The sequence below is a fragment of the Heliangelus exortis genome, chromosome 22, assembly GCF_036169615.1.
Source record: "Heliangelus exortis chromosome 22, bHelExo1.hap1, whole genome shotgun sequence".
NCBI lineage: Eukaryota > Metazoa > Chordata > Aves > Apodiformes > Trochilidae > Heliangelus > Heliangelus exortis.
This window is the reverse complement of record NC_092443.1, coordinates 1,108,689-1,126,580: the sequence shown is the minus strand read 5'-3', so window position 1 is coordinate 1,126,580 and position 17,892 is coordinate 1,108,689. Positions and strand designations below refer to the sequence as shown.

Genomic DNA, 17,892 nt, shown 5'->3' with positions numbered 1-17,892 from the left:
TGGGATTTTGCCCGCTGTCTGGTCTCGGTGCTTTTTAGTACCAAACATGGGAGATCATAGAAAACATTTGTGGCTTGATTGTACTTAGCTTAAAAAAGCTATTGCAGGTGAGCTTTGCTTTGGTGGCTTTTGCTCAGCAAGGTGGGAATGAGCCTTCTCCCCCACTGCAGTGCAAGTGTCATGGGAAGCACCTGGTGACTCTTTGGGGGCATTGGCGCAGGTTTTCAGCTGCTCCTGTACCACGGTTGTGCCAAGGGGAAGGGCTTTGCTACTTCCAGACTAGCTCCTTGCTGCTGGAAAAAAACAAAAAAAAAACAAAAAAAAAAAAAAGAGAAATAAACTTTCCGGATGCATTATATAACATCTCCTCTGTGTTAGACAAAATTGCATTAGAATAACCTGGAGTCGTGTGTAGGGCTGGAGGTGTGTGGCTGAGAGATCTCAGTCACCTCTCTGACTGTAACTCAGCATGATGGCATCTCCACTGTGCTGGGAGGAAAGGTGGTCTTATGGCTTGAAGGGAAGAGAGCCAAAGATGCCTATTGACATTGTAAGGAATCCATCCTTCAAAGTCTGGAGTGCCTCTGGAGATAGCTCCCTGGGCAGAACCTGGAACTTTTCCCCACTCTCAGATGCATCCCATTCATAACCAGTAACAGAAATGGGAATGCTTGCAACAGCCTTCAAAGATGTGGAAGTGGGATTCTTTTTGGAAGCTGTCAGCCAGGTGAATATCCAGAAATGACACAAAATCCACCATAACTGTTTTAAGGATTCTCTGGGAGTGGGATTAGCCAGCCAGTCACACAAACAACACGATTTGGTAATTGGTAAGAATTCAAATGGTAACGTGGGTGTTTGGGAGGAACTGTCGTGTTCTGAACACAACAACTTGTTAGCCCACACCAGGATGGGCAGATGCTCCTCAGGTAGCATTGACTGTGTAGAGTCCATGAGGTGTCTGCGGGACTGATACCTGCTCCAACTCCTGACAGGCTGCTCCTACTGTTATGTGGGAGCTCTGAGGTGTCCCCAGTAGCATGAGTTGTGGTTTGACCAGAAGAGGTAGCTTCCATACATCAAGTCCTTGAGGGGTGTCTGGTCATGCAGACCTGCTGCCCTCTGCTAGAAATGCCTGCTTGAAAAACTCTTTGGGGCTGGCAGAGGACTTGATGGGGAGGTCCCTGCATTGCCTCTTTGTGTGAGGAAGGTGCTGGTGTGGATGAGCACTGCTGATGTGCCTCTGTCCTGGCACTCCAGGTATGTCTCAGTCCCTGCCTTGTGAGCTCTCTGCCACCCTCAGAATTTGTGTGGTGATTACACACCTGCTGGAAGGTTTCCTACCCACCTGCTGGAAGGTTTCTTACCCACCTGCTGGAAGGTTTCCTTCAGGCTTCCCAGAGCACATCACACACGGTTCCACTGCTCTACCCTGGGTTGTCCTCCACGTATCCCCTGTGTCCTTATCTTCCTTATCTACAGCAGGGAGATTCTGCAGGACAGCAGATAAAGCTACAAAGATCGACTGTTGTGTCCTTTCCACGAGGGCTGGGGGTTTGAATCATCTGTGTGGGTAGCATTGCTGCAATGATCAGGTCCCCTGTGTTTTTGTTGAGGCAGCTGTGGGCTCCTGTTCTTGTGCTGCAGGAGGAGATGCCCTGGGATTGTGTCTTGGCACCCCCAGAGCTCTGCCCTGGTCGTATTTCTCCTAACTTTTATTTTAGAGAAAAATCATCTGCTGAAATCTGCTGCAGGTCCAAGTGGCCAGTGCTGTATATTTATTATGGGTGGCTGGAGTGTGTGTGTGTGTGTGTGTGTGTGTGTGTGTGTGTGTGTGTGTGCACTGGGCTGCCTCCCTCCTGAGCAGGGAGCATCATTTGTTTGCTGTCGTGAGGAACGTGATCTAAGCAGAAGGTGCAAGCTCCCTGGATTCTTAAAGTCTCTGCAGGGTGACTCGGGGGAGTCTCCTGTCCCAGGAGAATTAATTAAACTCCATGCAGTTTATCTAGATCTTTTAAATAGCTTCTTACAAAATAATGGTCTGGTTTGCTCTGCTGTAGCATTGCTGAGGGCATCCGTGACGCTGGCAACTTCAGGCTCTATAAGCTTGGCTGCTCCTGAGAGAGTTGCAGCAAACTGTGTGGCACCTGGGGAGTGCCTGTGGGTTGGTGCTGGGGCTTTGGTCAAATCCCAAGTGCTTCTCTGTGAGATCTCACTCTCTTGCTCTTATTTTCTCCCAATACCTGCTTTTGGTTTTTTTCACCTTGCAGCTCACGGGGCACAAGTGCTGGAGGCAGGGATGGAGCACTTGTCCTTGAGTCATGACCTTGGTGCTGCCCCTTCTGTGGCAGCTCCTGGATGGGCTTGTGCAGGTTCTCTTCAGGGACCTGTCTGGGTCTGACACACACTCCTTGGTTTCCTCAGCACACTGTCAAGGGCACAGATGAACCCAAGCCTTTAGAAATGGGCTCTCATCGTCCTTGCTGCCTTGACACCTACAGAACAATACTGGCATCCCAAATGAGGCAAAAAAGTAAGCTTTGCTTTATGTTACTCTGCTAGACCTTTGCTTTGGGAGTGTGTGATAGTGCAAGCAAACGGACAAGAGACTTTTGCTGGGTGTTCCAGAACCATCTCTCCTTGCTACAGTTAGCACATGAAATATTTGAGTCAAGCGTCTGGTTCATCTTGCCCAATTTCAGGATTTTGATGTCTAGTCCAAGATACCCCACAGAGTGACAGGAATTTGGTCCCAGTCCCTCTCTGCTGACTGGAGAGGACTGAAGAGTGGGTTTAAAGGTGGCCATGAAGCATTAGTTGCTGTGAAAGGGTAAATCTGACACTGACAGAATGCTGAGGTACCTGAATACGTTCCTTATCCCAGGTTTCTTACTGCGTGAGCAATTTTTGGCTTAGACTGGGGTTCTTCATGGGCTCTCTGCATTTTTGTCCTTGTCAGTTTTGCTGTGGGTGGTATGAATTCTCTCATGCTTTGATTATCTTGTTCTTTTAACTTCTTCCTGCTCTGTCCTCTCTCCTCCTGTCCAAGCTTTGTGACTACAAATTCCTCCAGGGCTCTGGGGTCTTTGACTTTAAAAATCCATCCCTGGTATCTAATTTCCCTTTCTTGAGAGTAAGAATTTAGATTTTTTGAAATTAAAATTTTCCTGTTGCCATCTCCCTACGTAGATATTTCAGAAACCCAACTTTTGTCAGCCTGTTTCTACTATTAGGTTTAAACAATGTAGGTGTCAGTAAGACTGAGCTGTTAACTGTGGATCTGCTGGTGGTGTTCCTGCTCTCCTCAGTGGCAGGAGCAGGATTTCTGCTGCAGGAGGACAGAGGTCCTGGTGGTGCAGGAGGTCTCTCCTGTTTTCCTGAGATGCAGCACTCCCAGATGCTGTCACAACAGATTCCTGCTGCAGCTCCTCTGGGCATTACTTCTGAAGGAACATGAGAAGGTGGTGGGTGTGCTTTATTATTCCATGTAATACTCCTGAATAGTTCAGGCTTTGCTCAGCTTGCTCTAAATGGGGTTATCTCAGGTCTTTAATGGATCTCTGAGTGTTTCAGTACTCATTTCTTTACTCAGTTTGCTGGATTGCATGAACCTGTGTGCATCAGTTTCTCAGAGCTGCATCAAGGCCCCTTTTGTCCTGTTGATATTAATATTTCAGAGGCTATTCCATGCTCATCACATTTTAATTGAGCTCTTTGTTACTTGGTAGCTTTCTTCCATCTAGCAAATGTAAGTCAGGACCCTCTCTGCTTCTTCACAAAACCTCAGTTTCTTTTCCAGACCCGAGTCCAGCTTTGACATCTAGTGCACAGTGAGTACTGAAAAATGCCCTTTGCTGCTTATATCCCACCCTCTGGACTCTTGAGGCCATTTGGGTGGAGAAGCAGCTGAGATGATGATGCTGATGCTGGTGTGGGAGGCAGAGCAGCTTTGGCTTTACTGCTTGGAGTCGGTAGCAGGTACCGAGGTGGTGGTCCCTGTGTGATGTCCTCCTGTGAAACCAAGCTGTGCTGATGGGGTAACGTGCAGGTTATGGTCTGCTGCTAAAATGCAAACCTCTCTCTGGATGAGTCAGGGCTAAACCTGTCATCAGCTGATCAGCTCTCAGTACTACCTGCTCGTTTGTATGCAGCTTTTGCAGTGTCATACGCTCAGGATTGTCAGGCTGTGTGTCTGTAAGGCACCTTGCACTTCATCTCATTTATGTGAAACAAGTTTCCCTTTTTATCTCTCGCCAGTTAATTTATCCTAAGGTGTCTCTGCTCAGCCCAGTTGAAGGGTTTTCTGTCCAGTGCCATCAGAAGGCTCGATGGGATGCGAATTAGGTTGCCTGTGACAGCGGAGGCAAAAGGGAGCTGAGGAACAAGTACAGCTGTGTGACTGGTATTAATACAGTGTGCTTATCAGCACAGAACTAGAACAGGATGAATAGAGCAGGGACCATCTGTTTGAATTTTGCTCTGATCTTATTTTGATAGTCAGTGGGTAGCCGAGGAGAGGGGGTGAATGGCGCGTTCATGACGCAGGCAGAGGCTGGTGGAGTGTGGTGACTGTGAGCACAGGGAGGGCAGGGAATCAACACAGAAGCCTTGGCAAAGGGACACCGGGCAGAAGGAGCTGGTGTGGCCACCCAGGTCCCCTTGGCAAAGGGCACGTGCAGACACCTGTGGGAGATGAGCTGAGGCACAGCCAAGGAGAAGCCGGCGGCACTTGGGAAGCAGGAATGCAGAAGGAACCCACTGAGATAATGGGGGTAAAAATTAGTCTGAAGTTTGCAGTGTAATTGGCTGGAAACCCCCCGTTGCAGCCTGTGCTGTGCATGTGTCACTGCCTCCTTAGCTCTTGCTGGATAGCTGTGACTAAGTGTCCACACACCCCTGCTCTCGGGTTGGCAGTGGGAGTGGGAGGGTGGTGACGGGACTGCAGGTTCAGCCTGGGCCAGGCAGCAGCAGTTTTTAGCAGCTCTGTGCTCCTGAGCTGGGCTTCTGACCTGTTGGGTATTGCCTGTTGTCTGGGGGCTCTGGCATGTGGGGTTTTACCCTCCTACTTCATCTGCTTGGGGAAGCAGGAGTTGAAACTTGGGCTCTTATTCCCAATGACACAATTTTCACCCTGGAATGAGGTGGGATGGAGCGTGGCAGTGCTCTCTGGCTCTGTGTTAGCCATCTGCAGGCTGGGTCTCAGGAAGTGCTTGGTCCTGATTTTTTCAGCCTGTGGTTTGCAAACTAAGGGGGAAGCACTGGTTCACGTTTTAAGGCACAAGAGATCAGCTTCAGGCATTGTCAGAGTGATGAATGGACAGACTGATAGGTGAACTAACATCCTCCTGGAGCTTTTGAACTTGTTACAGACTAAATTTAATTGTTAGTTTTCAGCATTTTTTGTGTAAATCACCATGTTCTCTTGCTGATAATTTACTTGCTTGTTATTTCTGCTTCGTGGAATGACTGCTGATGCACAACAAAAGCTTCAAAGCCTTTCCCAAGGGTTTAAGTGCTGTTGTTAGTGAAGGTGATGATGCCTTGCAAGGATAGACATTTCCATGGGAAACCTTGGAGTCTTGGGAATCTTGGTGAGAGATCTTGGAAGTCTCAAGCCCAGCCCCCAGCATCTCAGCGTGAGGCTATTGCCAGGGAGATCTGCTCTGGCTTGGGCTGAGCCTTAGCTGCCTCTAAGATGAAGTGCAGGAATAGCTCAGGTGTGCTCTTTGCAGCTGCGTAGCCTCATGTTGGAACCACAGAATCATTGCATTAGGTTGGAAAAGGCCTTTAAGATCATCAAGTCCAACTGTAAACCCAGTACTGCCAAGCACACCACTGAACCCTGTTCCTGAGTGCCACATCTACGTGGCTTTTAAATTCCTTCAGGCATGGTGACTCCAGCACTTCCCTGAAGCCACACTTCTGCTCTAAACTTTACTCCCTGAAGCCAGACTTCAGCTCGTGTGTTGTCCCAGGGCCAAGTCCTGCATTTTGGCCAGACAGAAAGGTGGTAGGGGGTTCAAGGAGCATCCATGCAGTGCTCGTCCTGCCCTGTGGCTGTGCCATGACGGGCACCCCTTGGCTCTTCACGGAGGGGTTGTGTGCTAATTGTACAGCTCCCCCGTGTGACCATCCCCGGGGTGTCTGGGCACAGAGGGAGGCAGTCTGGGACACTGCAGGCCAGAGGCTAAAGGCAGAGCCTGGCAGTGGGCAGGCAAGAATCTGGAAACAGAAAAAAAAACCCTCGTCACTGTGTCTCAGTCTGTAGGAACGCAGAAGGTTAAACCTTGCTGCTTGCACAGCTCGGACTGAGCCTCTCCAAAGCATTCTGCATTTGGCTGTGCTGAAATGTAGTCCCAGGGAGATTAAATTACTCTTTCTTCATCGTTCATATCGATCTCCTGTTTCTGTCTGGGGCTGACAAATGGACTTCCCACTCTCTGCAGCTCAAGTCTCTCTGGGAGGTGCACTGTAGTTCTGGGAATCTTTTCCTCTTTGGGAGGAGCTGTAGAAATGCAGTGGGGGGAAAATCCTGGCTGCAGAGGCTGGGGTACACTGCTGCATCACCATCCTGGTTTAATGCTGGGCCAGCAATTACCTGAATGGCAGAAGCTGTTTGTTAATCCCCCTCCCATCCCTGGTAAAGAATTGTGAGAGGGAGAAAGTCATATGGGATGGAAACTAAACTACACAGTAATGATAAACATTGAAAAATTATTGAATATAATATATTTTATTGAATAGATATACAGAAACAATACCACGTTCCTCCCCTTTTCCCCCCAATAACTCTCACATCACCACTGAGGCTGCAGGGCAGCCCTGGGAAAGTCCAGGCTGGAATCCTGGGGTCAGCAGGAGTTGGGAGCTGGAGGCAGAACACACAGATCCAGGCTGGGATGGATCAGGAGCACAGGCAGAGGAAGGGATGGAATCCTCCCGGGATGCTGGAGCAAACAGGGAGAGGGGAAGAAGGGTGAAGGCAATGGGTGAAGAGGAAGGCCAAAGGAAGGAAGGGTTTGACCCTTGTGATCCCTCAAGTATGATGTGTATAGGATTTGTATGATGTGTATGGGATGGAATTCCCTGGTCCGTTTTGGCCAGGCCAGTCTGGTTGCAGACATTTTTGCAGGGGAATGCTTTTTGCACTCAGGTGTTTGATGGCTGTTATGAGGGTGGCTTTTTGTGGCAGTGTGAACTGGAGAGGGGTGTTCTGAGGTTGAGCACCTCTGAAGGAGGAGGACAAAGGACTTGATGCCTTGGCATGGAGAATCTTCCCTGTTGCAGCAAGTCTTCATCTCCTCCTCCAGGAGATGCGAGAGGGAACAGAGCAATCATGGCAGCAGGATGTTACAAATGTCCTGGCAGTAGGAAACTGGAGCAGGGAATGTGTTCCTTGACCAAGATCTCCTTTCCTGTGTGGGTTGCAAGCAGAAATCTTTTCCCTGGTTGGAATATTCATAGGTTTGCTCTCCTATGTGGGCCTTGATGTGTGATAAGGGTTGAGCTCACCCTGCCTGGTTGATTCTTAATATAGTTCAGTAAAATCTCAGTCACCCACAGGACCTGAATCCATCAGAGAGCCAGGAACTGCTTTTGTGGGGTGCTTTGAAGGTTTCTGAGATGTGATTGTCCAGTAATCCAAATGCTGGCATAGTTGGTGCTTGAGAACATAGGTATAAGGTAGGTGAAGTGGGTATTAGCTTTGGTAGCATTCCAAACCAGAACAGAAAGTTGGGGTGATGGTTGGGACTGGGGTGGAGATGCCTTCTGGCTGCTGGCAGGGGTTTAACTTTGGGTAGTTGGAGGCAGTGATCCAGTTCCTGTGTGCGTCATAGAAACAAGGCCAAGTTTAGTGCATTTTTAAATTTTTTTTTTTTCAGTTTTAACAGAGAAGCTAAAGATTAAAGTAGACCTGGGCTTGTAGACCAGTTCAGTTTTCCCATTTGGCCAGGGGAAGGCTGTGGTGTGCTGAGCATCAGGAAGCCCCCACTGCTGTTTCAGCCTCTTTAAATTGGTGTCACCAGAAGATGGGGAACAGGAGCTGCAGGAAAGCAGCAGTCTGTGGCACTGTACCTGTTCTTGGCTTTTAACCATCACCCCTCTCTTTCTCTCCTTTTCTGCCTTACGTGATGCTTGGATCTGCAGAGCAGCAAGGGCTTTTGGAGAATACCTTTCACAGAACCATCCTGAAGGTAGAAACGGCTCAGGTAAGAGACCTGACATACCTTGTTTCATATCTCTCTGTGTGGATGCTCTTATTTATTAAAGGGTCTTAGATTAAAAGTGCATTTATTTATCATACAAAGGGTTAGTGAGAGACCTCCTCAGCAGGGGCAGGAGCTGCTGTCTAGACCTGCAAAGCACTTGAGGAGAAAAGTCAGTTTGGTGACTGGAGGGCTGGGGAGGCTGCAGGGACAAGGTCAGTTTTAGTGGACAAGTGCCCTGTCATGAATTCACCCCTGGAGCTGATGTCCTTGGAAAAAAATTCAGCTTGGAAGTGAAGGACTTGACAGCACAAGGACAGGTTTGTCACTCCTAGGTCTGGCTTTTTCCTGGGAATGAAAAAAGGTGAGTTACAGTGTGTTAACTGATGTGCTTAGTGGATGGGCAGCAATCTGTCTTTCCTGGCAAAGGGAACGTCTGGATTTATTCCCAGAGTTTGCTTCAACAGGACTTAAAATGAGATTTGCCATGTGTAGTTGAGAACACCAACATGAGTGATTAGCTCATGATCATTAGCTTTCACCAGCTAATGAGTTAATTTTTAAAACTCAGATATTGTCCCTGGCCACTTATGGTGAGTTCAGCTTGATGGGCAAGAGCACACAAGAGAAACTCACTTGAGTTGTAACAGGGCTGTGTGTTCCCTGTGAGGAAATAAAACATTTTGCAGACAAGAAATTTACTACAAAACCTACAGAAAATTCTGTGGAATCCACAGATAAAACCTGTGTAAACAAGTGGCAGATTGTTCTGTAGCACTCAACTGTTTTGCAGAGGGGATGAAGTTATTAAATTGGATGTAATGTGGAGTGATGTTATAATTTCATGCAGCCTGTGTGTGTGTTTAAGCCTCTGCAGGCAGGAAATGCCTCTTGCTGAAAGAGCAAACCCAGTCACACAAGGCTCTCACAGCCAGCTGAATGAGGCCCTGCATTTTTTATCAGATCTGCTCTAATGACCTTCAGGTTGTCCTTGGCTGAATTGTACTCACTTTGTGAATGGAAGGGCTTTAAAACAAAGTACTGCTGTGATGGGGTTTTTAAGGCATGAGGAACCCCAGTGAGGCAGCACTGAGAATATTTGGTCTGAGAACAACCCATGGATGGTAGGAAGGGAAAGGTAGAAAAAAGCTGGGGTTTTGTGCAGCTGGGATGCAGTGTCTGTGAGGCAGAGGGAAGAGGTTGGGCAGACAGAGGCAGTCTGTGGGTAGCTCTGAGGAGGCTGCCCAGAATGGGAGAAAAATCCCTTGTCATGGCCATTTTTGCAGCTGCTGGTGTCAGCTGCAGTCTGTGCTGCAGCCCCCAACCCCAGCTTCCTCCTGGGAGAAGAAGTGTCATCTCCTGCCCACTTTGTACTGATCCCAGTGGGGTCATGTGCAGGCCAAGGAGAATCCCTGATGGAGAAGAGGGGAAGGAGCAGATCTCTCTGGGTGCCAAAGCCAAGGATTAGGGGGCTCTGTGATGTCCACGTATGAAGCTGTTGTTTTACTCAGCTCCTGGTTGCTCGTTCTTCCCTCTGACTACAGTTAAGGGGAAGATGGAATTGGAGCTGATGTGACCCCTGGAGAATGCACCATGTCAGGCTCCCCAGGCCAGCTTGTAACAAACCTGTAAGCTCTCCAGGGAAGCCTTCCCATACCTTCTGCTCCCTTGGTGCATCAAGCTTGACATCATTATCAGAATCTAAGCAAATTCAGTTGCAGATAAGAATCATGTGGCAAGATGTACACATGGATATACCACAGTCCCCTAGAAATTACTCTGAATGTTTATAGAAGAGAGGAAAAAAAGAATCATAGTTTTTAAAGTCATCTTTTAAAATTCTACAGTGTATAATTTAACAGAGTCTGTAACATTTCTTTATAAATAACCATAGCAGGAAGGTTGTTATCCTATAAAAATGTTGCGAGTAGAAAATTTGGATCCTTTTTGTTCATCCCAGTAGTCCAGTAAAGTCAACTCTTCCCTTCTTGCAGAAATTCTGTGTATCTCAGTATCCTTTCAGCAAGTTTGCAAACACTTCTCCCTTGGCTCAGCAGAGCTCTTAAGCTGCATGATGAGCTTTCATCCAGTGAGTTCAAGGCAGAGCAGGGATGTGGAATCTCATCTCTGAGGGTTTCAGGCTGCTTCCAGGATCAGCACAGGTATGGTGTGGGTGTATCCTCAGCCTTGCCCTGGAGTGTGCTGTTTGCTTATGAAGTGAATTAAACCTCAAGTCACAGTGTTACCATGGAAATGCCAAGGCCAGTGGCAGAGCTGCCACCTGCTCCTTTGGGTCATGGCTCACGGTAACAATTCCATCTGTCCACATTAATGTCACAGCCCAGAACAAAAAGGTTTCTCATCTCTGAGGCACCATGTCAACAGTGCATTGGATTCCGAGGCCCGTTTCAGCCCTGAAGACTAATTGGAACCATTTTGTCAGAGCTAAGTGACCTCCTGTTTTCTCAGAGCAGCTCCCTTACCCAGGTGCCCTTTCCCTTTCCCCTGTAGCTTTGCAGAGCAGTTTGTGACATTTCTTGCTCAGGAGCTGCAGGCTCAGGGTGCCCTGCACAGCGTTCACCTCTTGCCTCTGAAGCTGCCCCGTGGCTGAGATGCCACTCTGACCTTTTTCTCATCAATTGCTGCACTTCCATGTTTATCTCCCTGCATCGTGCTGCAATATTCTGAACAAATTTCCTTCTTGTCTGGGTTTGGGCCCTGCAGACCAGCAGGGTTGGCTGTGTGGAGGCAGGAACCCTCTGCTCCTTCCAGAAGTGTTGGGAAGGACAGAGGTGACGAGGAAGGGAGCTTTGCCTTACAGCTTCAGTGCACACTCAGAGAGGCAGCAGAGGAGAACAGGGACCTGAGAACCTCTTAGCACCCCTGCAGGGCAGTGACAGACAGATGGGATGTCTGGGAGCTGAAACTGCAAGAGAAACTGCTCAGCTGTGCTGTTTGCAAAGCTGATACTATTTTTGCAATGCCCTGGGCTCAGCCAGTGCACCCGTCTGCCCTCCTCAGTGAGGATGTCACCTGGAATCCTACTGCAGTAAAGAAAATAAGCATTAATTTCACTCCAGCTACCACAAACCTCAAGTCTTTGATTCGTCTTTAGTGGCCAAGGCAGTTCTTCCCTTTAAGGTTAGTACCATGAACACCAGGACCAGAGAGGTCCAGCTGATGTGGAGCAGGGAATAGAGAACTGTTTCTCTGAAGTTTATTTTTCCAAGGTGACAGATGGTACTTTAATAGCTTTTATCTGGACTCCCCTTTGCCACTTCGCTCCGGATGCTGGAGCTGAGGGTTTAAATCTAAGGTGCTAAAGCATCAGTTGGGCTGCTAAATACAGTAATAAATTTGGGATTTTGTTGTGACGAGCCTTTCTCCTCGGGGACACGGCTCTTCTCCGGGGCTCTCTTGCCGTCCCTCTCCTCAGGCATCTTCATCTCTTGTCTGCTTCTTCTTCTGACTGATCCTGCTTCTGGGAGCATGCCTTTTATCTTGCCCTTCAGCCCCACCCATTTCCGGCTGGGGCAGGCCCTAATTAGTGGGCACACCTGGGCCTAAGCTCCCAGTTCATTATCAGCGACACCTGAGGACTTGTGGTTTTCTCTACATTTCCCCCCTTTTTGTTGTTTGTTGAAAAAATAAACTTTTTTTTTTTTCAATAATTTACAACATTTCATTTTCAATAATTTAACATTTCATTATTTTTAACATTTCAACATTTCATTTTCAAACACTTCAATAATTTAAGCATTTTATTTTTCTATTTTTAACTTTTCATTTTCAATAATTTAACATTAAACATTTCATTATTTTTCAACATTTTTCATTACTTTTCCTTTTTTTTTTTTTTTACATTTCATTATTTTTCAACATTTTTCATTACTTTTCCTTTTTTTTTTTTTTTACATTTCATTATTTTTCAACATTTTTTCACCTATTTTTTGAGGAGGGAAAATTTGGGCTCTTTAGCCTCTGTTAGCAGGAGATGAGGTCTTAAAAACACCAGCTCAGCTTTCGCTGGTACTCGCCACCTCGGGATGCCTGGCCATGCAGAGGCTTCTCCGAGCATTCAGCGCACCAGTCTTATTGCATGTCCCTAGGGCCCCGTTTCAGGACTGCACTATCACGTGTCCCTGGGAGGCTCCATTTCAGGACCGCATCGCGTGTCCCTGGGAGGCTCCGTTTCAGGACCGCACTGACTTGATGCGCACTCAGAGCTCCGCTTCAGCTTCAGCATTCCTCGGGCTTGAGTTCCACGCGCCAACTTGCTGCGCCTATCGAGCCTCATTCTTTTCTCCTGCCTGGCTCGCCATTCCGGGCTGTTGTATCTTGCCGTGCTAGGCTTTTACTCCGAGCTCTACACGCCGCCTTCAGCATTTAAGCCTGGCCTTGTGGAGCTTTTTTCGTGGTTGCGTATTTGGAGCTCTTTATAGAGCGTCCCGCACCACCGTAGTAGCTCCATCTGACGTGGTTGCGTATTTCGAAGCTCTTTATATCGCCTTCCGCATTTAAGCCAGGCTTTGTAGAGCTTCCCACACCAACGTGGTCATGTAGAGCTTCTTTTTTTACCTCAGCGTTTACGGCTGCTATTGTTGCCCGCGTTCTCCACCAGATGTTGTGACGAGCCTTTCTCCTCGGGGACACGGCTCTTCTCCGGGGCTCTCTTGCCGTCCCTCTCCTCAGGCATCTTCATCTCTTGTCTGCTTCTTCTTCTGACTGATCCTGCTTCTGGGAGCATGCCTTTTATCTTGCCCTTCAGCCCCACCCATTTCCGGCTGGGGCAGGCCCTAATTAGTGGGCACACCTGGGCCTAAGCTCCCAGTTCATTATCAGCGACACCTGAGGACTTGTGGTTTTCTCTACAGGATTTTTTTTTTTTTTTTAAGCTTCTGACTATACCTTGTGGCTATATTTTGCCTTGATTTATAAACCTCTCCTCCCATGGGGTTACAGGGCAGTCTGCATCAGCCAGGAGTTGGGGTTGGTGAGCTCCTCCACTGCTGTCAGTGGGCATCAGTCAGCTGAGGCTTAGCCCAGACGTTGCCTCCTCTCCAGAAATGTTGTGACAGTGAAAGAAAATGTGCAAGTCCTTTCAGGGTTAGTTGCCTGGGGCAGAGCAAGTGCTGAAATTGGAGTTACTGGATGTGAAAGAATGTATTGTAAGTATCTAATAGTGATCAGTCTCTGTGGCTCAGATTTAATTCACCATTGATTTCTGGACCAGCTTGCCTGTTTTCCTAGCAGAAGCAAACACCTCACCTGAAATGCCACAGTGGAAGGAGGAGCAATGGTTTGGAACCTGAGTCCAGTTCAGTGCAAGCACAGACAAGTGATGTCTCTGGTGTAAGTGAAGATGTGTGTGTGAATGCTGGCACAGACTGGCTGCAAGTTCATTTTCAGAAGCCTATCATTCATTATGACTGATGTTTGAATCTTTTTTCCTTCAATACTATTTTTTCTTCCTGTGGATAAATTCCTTAATACCCAGAAGTCTTGAATAAAGCTTCATGTCCCCTTTGCATGTGAAGTTGCTCCTCCAGTGTGTAGTTACTGAAGTTGCTAAATTGAGTGAAATGAAATAATTCTCCAGTTGCTTGACAAAGAGAAAGCACCTTGGTGTGGTGGCAGGCAGACCATGAAAACTCCTAGGCAAGTCTAAGTGAAAACACCTTGAGTAAGGGACAGGTAAGGCAGGAAGAAAGGATTATCCTCAGAGTAGTTTATGTCAAGAATTCAGACCCTCCCATGGTCTCATAAAAAGTTGACTCTTATTTGAAACCACTCATGTCCCCCTTACATGTTTGTAAATTTTATGGAGCTGAACAACCCTAAGTGCTTATTTTAATAAAGACTAGAATTTGTCTCTCTGAATTTATGATCATCAGACATACTCTGCTTTGGGCACTTCATTCTCCCATTTACCCAGAGATGCCAGGATTTCTCAGATCTCTGAATTAGAGTGCTGTCAGTGTGTGGGTGAAGGAGCACAATCCTGAGGGGCTGCTCTGATGAGGCTGTATGTCTTCCATAGAAGTATTTGTTGCAGGAGGAACAGGGGCAGCTGTCAGCCACTATTGTGTCTTAAGAGATATGTGGTGTCATTGTGCCCACACACATCAGTAAGTTTGGCAAGTTGAGATGAGTACTTAGAACTGGCCTTTGTTTTTAGTTAAAAAAAAAAAAAAAGTGCTTGGCACTATTAACCAGCACACATCTTGAAGAGTCATTTGGTGGTGTTTTCCCAAGACATGCCCACTCCTCATCACAGTCGTGGAACTTGAGAGAGTCTGGGAGAAAAGATGTGGTGGCTTGGTGCCTCTTGAGGGGTGATGAGTGGTTGGGGAGACTTCAGAGCCTGTGAACCTTTCTGTGACTCTGGGTCCTGCAGCTGGTGTAGAACTCAGTGGCCAAGCTGTCGAATAAGAGCTGGTGGAGCAGCTCTCCCACTGGAATGGTTTGCAGTGGTTCTGTTGTCCATCAGACTGTCCTTGGGGAGGAGGTGCAGATATCCATGCTGTCTCCATGTGCCCATGGATGGAGTAGATCACTGCCCCCTGTTATATCTTACCTGGGCAGCATCAGTGAGGTGTGTGAGTTCTCATGTGCTGACTTCTTCCAGGTCACAACTCAGCAGTTAAAGGAAAGATGTTTATTAAGCATCTTGTGATGTAAAGGCTTGGGTTGACTTCCTGCCTCTGTTTAAAATGCTGCTGTCTGTGCTGGACAGTAATGATTTTATTTTTTCTGGGGTAATAGTCACATGAATAATGGATTCCCTGCTGAGCTTTTTTAACAGTCCCCTGGCTGCTTCCCATCCAAAGGGACGTGTAAGAGGTAATTAACAGCATCTTGAAAAAAGGATTAGCAGGTGGGTGGTTCATGTTGGGTTCATGCATGGGATTGCCATGGAAATGCTGAGATTTCCTGGCACTTCATCCAGTGTGTGGGCTCCAAAGATAGTTGCTCTCATGGGCCTCTCTCCTTCCCATCTTCCTACCCTACAGAGGGAGTGGCTGTATCTCCCTTCAGGACAGCTTCCAGGGGCTGTGCTGCTGCCATCTGCACCCCGGGGAGGGCTGTGAGCTGGGTGGGTGCTGCAGGATGCTGGGCTGCAGCTCTCCCCTCAAGTCTCTCTGCTCTGTCTGCATTTCATTCCTGTCATCCAGTTGGCAGAATATCAGGGGTAGGGGGGGGAGAGGACACCCAACCGTGGTGTTTTCCCCCTTCCCTTTTTTTCTAAAGAATAACTTGTTACACAGAACACTCAGAGTTTTTCAAACTTGAGAGAAGTTGGTGCTGGTCCTTGTCTTGCAGACTCCAGCAGCTCAGTCACCCTTGCCTGGCCAGCCCCTCTGGAGCAGGCAGTGCTGGGCAAGTGAACAAGGGCTACAATTTCATAGGCTGTGCACAAGGAGCTGTATTTACTTCTGCTCTCCTTTAATGGCCACTTCCACACTAAGAATCCTGGGTGTATCTCCAGGAAACATCTCTTTCAGTACCAGCTCTGGAGGTTTTCCAGGCTGCTGGCACCTGCAGAGGTTCCCTGGGGGACCTCCCCTATCTCCATCTCCCTTCTCCTTTCTGCAGCAGTGACAAAAAGCCTCCTGGGGTGTGTGGGTGCTTTGGTGTTCAGCAGGTGTGTCCTTTGTTTCAGATCACCTGCTAGCAGACTCCTACCTGGGCCAGGAGGACTCCCCGGAGATGCAGCAGGCGGCACAGAACAAGCGCCGTCTCTCCGTCATCTCGGACGGGAAATTCGAGAGGAGCTTCTCCGAGGAGCAGACAGAGAAGATGCCGAGCGAGGGCCCCAAGCCTCGGGTCTACACCATCTCTGGGGAGAGGCCGATGCTCTCGGACCATGAGAACGAAAGCATGGAACTGGTAGTGATGAAGGGAGCTGCCCCAGAGGAATGTCACCACAGCCAGCATGGCGCCGGCGGCTCTCACGGCACCGGCAGGCACTGCAGGGGCTGGCAGGGCAGCAGACCCAGCTCCAAGGAGTGCCCGAACTGCACCCGCCTGGCTGCCCCTTCCCAACAGTCCTTTGACCTGGAGCAGCAGCAACCCGGAGAGACTGGGTGGCACAGGAAAAGGCTGGAGAGGATGTACAGTGTGGATCGAGTGTCTGGTAAGTTAGAGTGAGGCCTGGGTGCTGGAGGGACTCAGAGGGACCTGTTGACTCTGGGTTGAAGGGTGACACCACCCAGCTTACCTCAGCATGGAGGTTTTGTTGCCAGGAGCCTTGAGTCAAACTCTGTAGTGTTGCCCCGTCAGCACCAGCACTTGTGGAAAGGGATTAGCAGAAAGGGAGTGTAGAGGGGATGAGTAAAATGAGATGTGTTTAGCTTATGGCCAGAGAATGGGTTGGGTTGGAAGAGACCTTAAAGATCATCTCACTGTCCCATGGTCAGGGACACCTCCCCCAGCCCAGGGGGCTCCAAGCCCCATCCAACCTTGGACACTGCCAGGGATGGGGCAGCCACAGCTTCTGGGGGCACCCTGGGGCTCAGCACCCTCACAGGAAAGAATTTTTTCCTTATGTCTAACCTGAGGCCAGCTCATCCAAGCCCCCTGTTTCTGCTTCTGGCTTCTTCAGCAGATGACTGGGTGGTTTTCATGCCAGCTTCACATGGCTTAGTGGATCTCTGCAGGTTCCCTTTCTGTTGAAGAAAGAGCAGGGGCAGTGTCAGAGCACCCACATTTGTACTCAGCTTAGGAGAGGTTCAGAGCAGGACCTTGGCTCCTCTGCCTGATTCTGGTACCTCATAGGTAACAGCAAATAACAGTATTGGACTTCCTTCACCACTCACTATCTGTTTGCTCCGTGTTTTCAGGGAGTAAGGTTTGCAATTATTCGATTACATTTAAAATATCTTGATTTGAAAAACTTAAGTATTAATCAAATATATGTCACCATCTACGTGATTTGAATTACAAGCCAGTGGGCAGTCCATCTTTGCCTGTCAGCTCTGTGTGGCTGGCAAAGAGTCTGACCTAATTTGTCTTATTTTTTTTGTAAACACACATCAAGGCTTTTAGTGTGGAGTGTCCAACCAGGAGAGGTCAAGGTTTTCTCCTTGAAAATAACTTCTGTATGAATACCATGGAGATCAAGCTGTACATCTTTCCTGGATTCATAGTTTTCTAGTAAATGTCATAGTGATATTTACTGTGGATAAAATCACAAAAAGTCTGGGTTCTAGATCACATTTTCAGGCCTAGATACTTGAAATTCTGTGACTGAATTAATAAATGGTCTTGTACTGAAGAATAATAATTAGAAAAGACTTGGTTGTCAAGTGTGCACAACACCTCCAGTCCTGCTTATTTCTGTGCATAGTTTCTAAGCATTGTTTCTCTGTTTTGTGATTTTAGCTGCTAAAAGGTAGCTCTGCATATGATGCCACAGCCAGAAAGCTTGTGTGATGATTGAAAAAGAAAGTAATTTCAGCCCCAGCTTTTCAGGAAAGGAGATGACTGACCCCAGGGGCTTGTTCTTATGGACCTCAGGCTGCTGAGGTGCATTGGTTGCAGCCTCATGATGTGTAGGGATGTGCATTTCTTCTCTCATTTTTGGAGGTGAGCAGACAGGGAAACTTGTGAGAAGTATTTAGTGTACTGGAATGCAGTTTTCATTTAACATCTGTATTTCCTTAAGGTGCCTTTATACCAAGCT

General features: G+C 48.0%; 1 protein-coding gene across 5 annotated transcripts in view; it reads left to right on the top strand.

The window, feature by feature from the left end:
- Window positions 1–17,892, top strand: part of NSMF (NMDA receptor synaptonuclear signaling and neuronal migration factor) — a 42,003-nt gene that overhangs the window by 906 nt on the left and 23,205 nt on the right. For 4 of the 5 annotated variants that reach the window (XM_071766661.1, XM_071766659.1, XM_071766660.1 and 1 more), the window contains exons 2-3: window positions 8,149–8,210; window positions 15,871–16,344. In XM_071766661.1, coding sequence (XP_071622762.1) covers window positions 8,149–8,210; window positions 15,871–16,344 — 536 coding nt within the window. The remainder of the gene's footprint in view (window positions 1–8,148; window positions 8,211–15,870; window positions 16,345–17,892) is intronic. The other variant, XM_071766662.1, reaches the window with a different exon arrangement.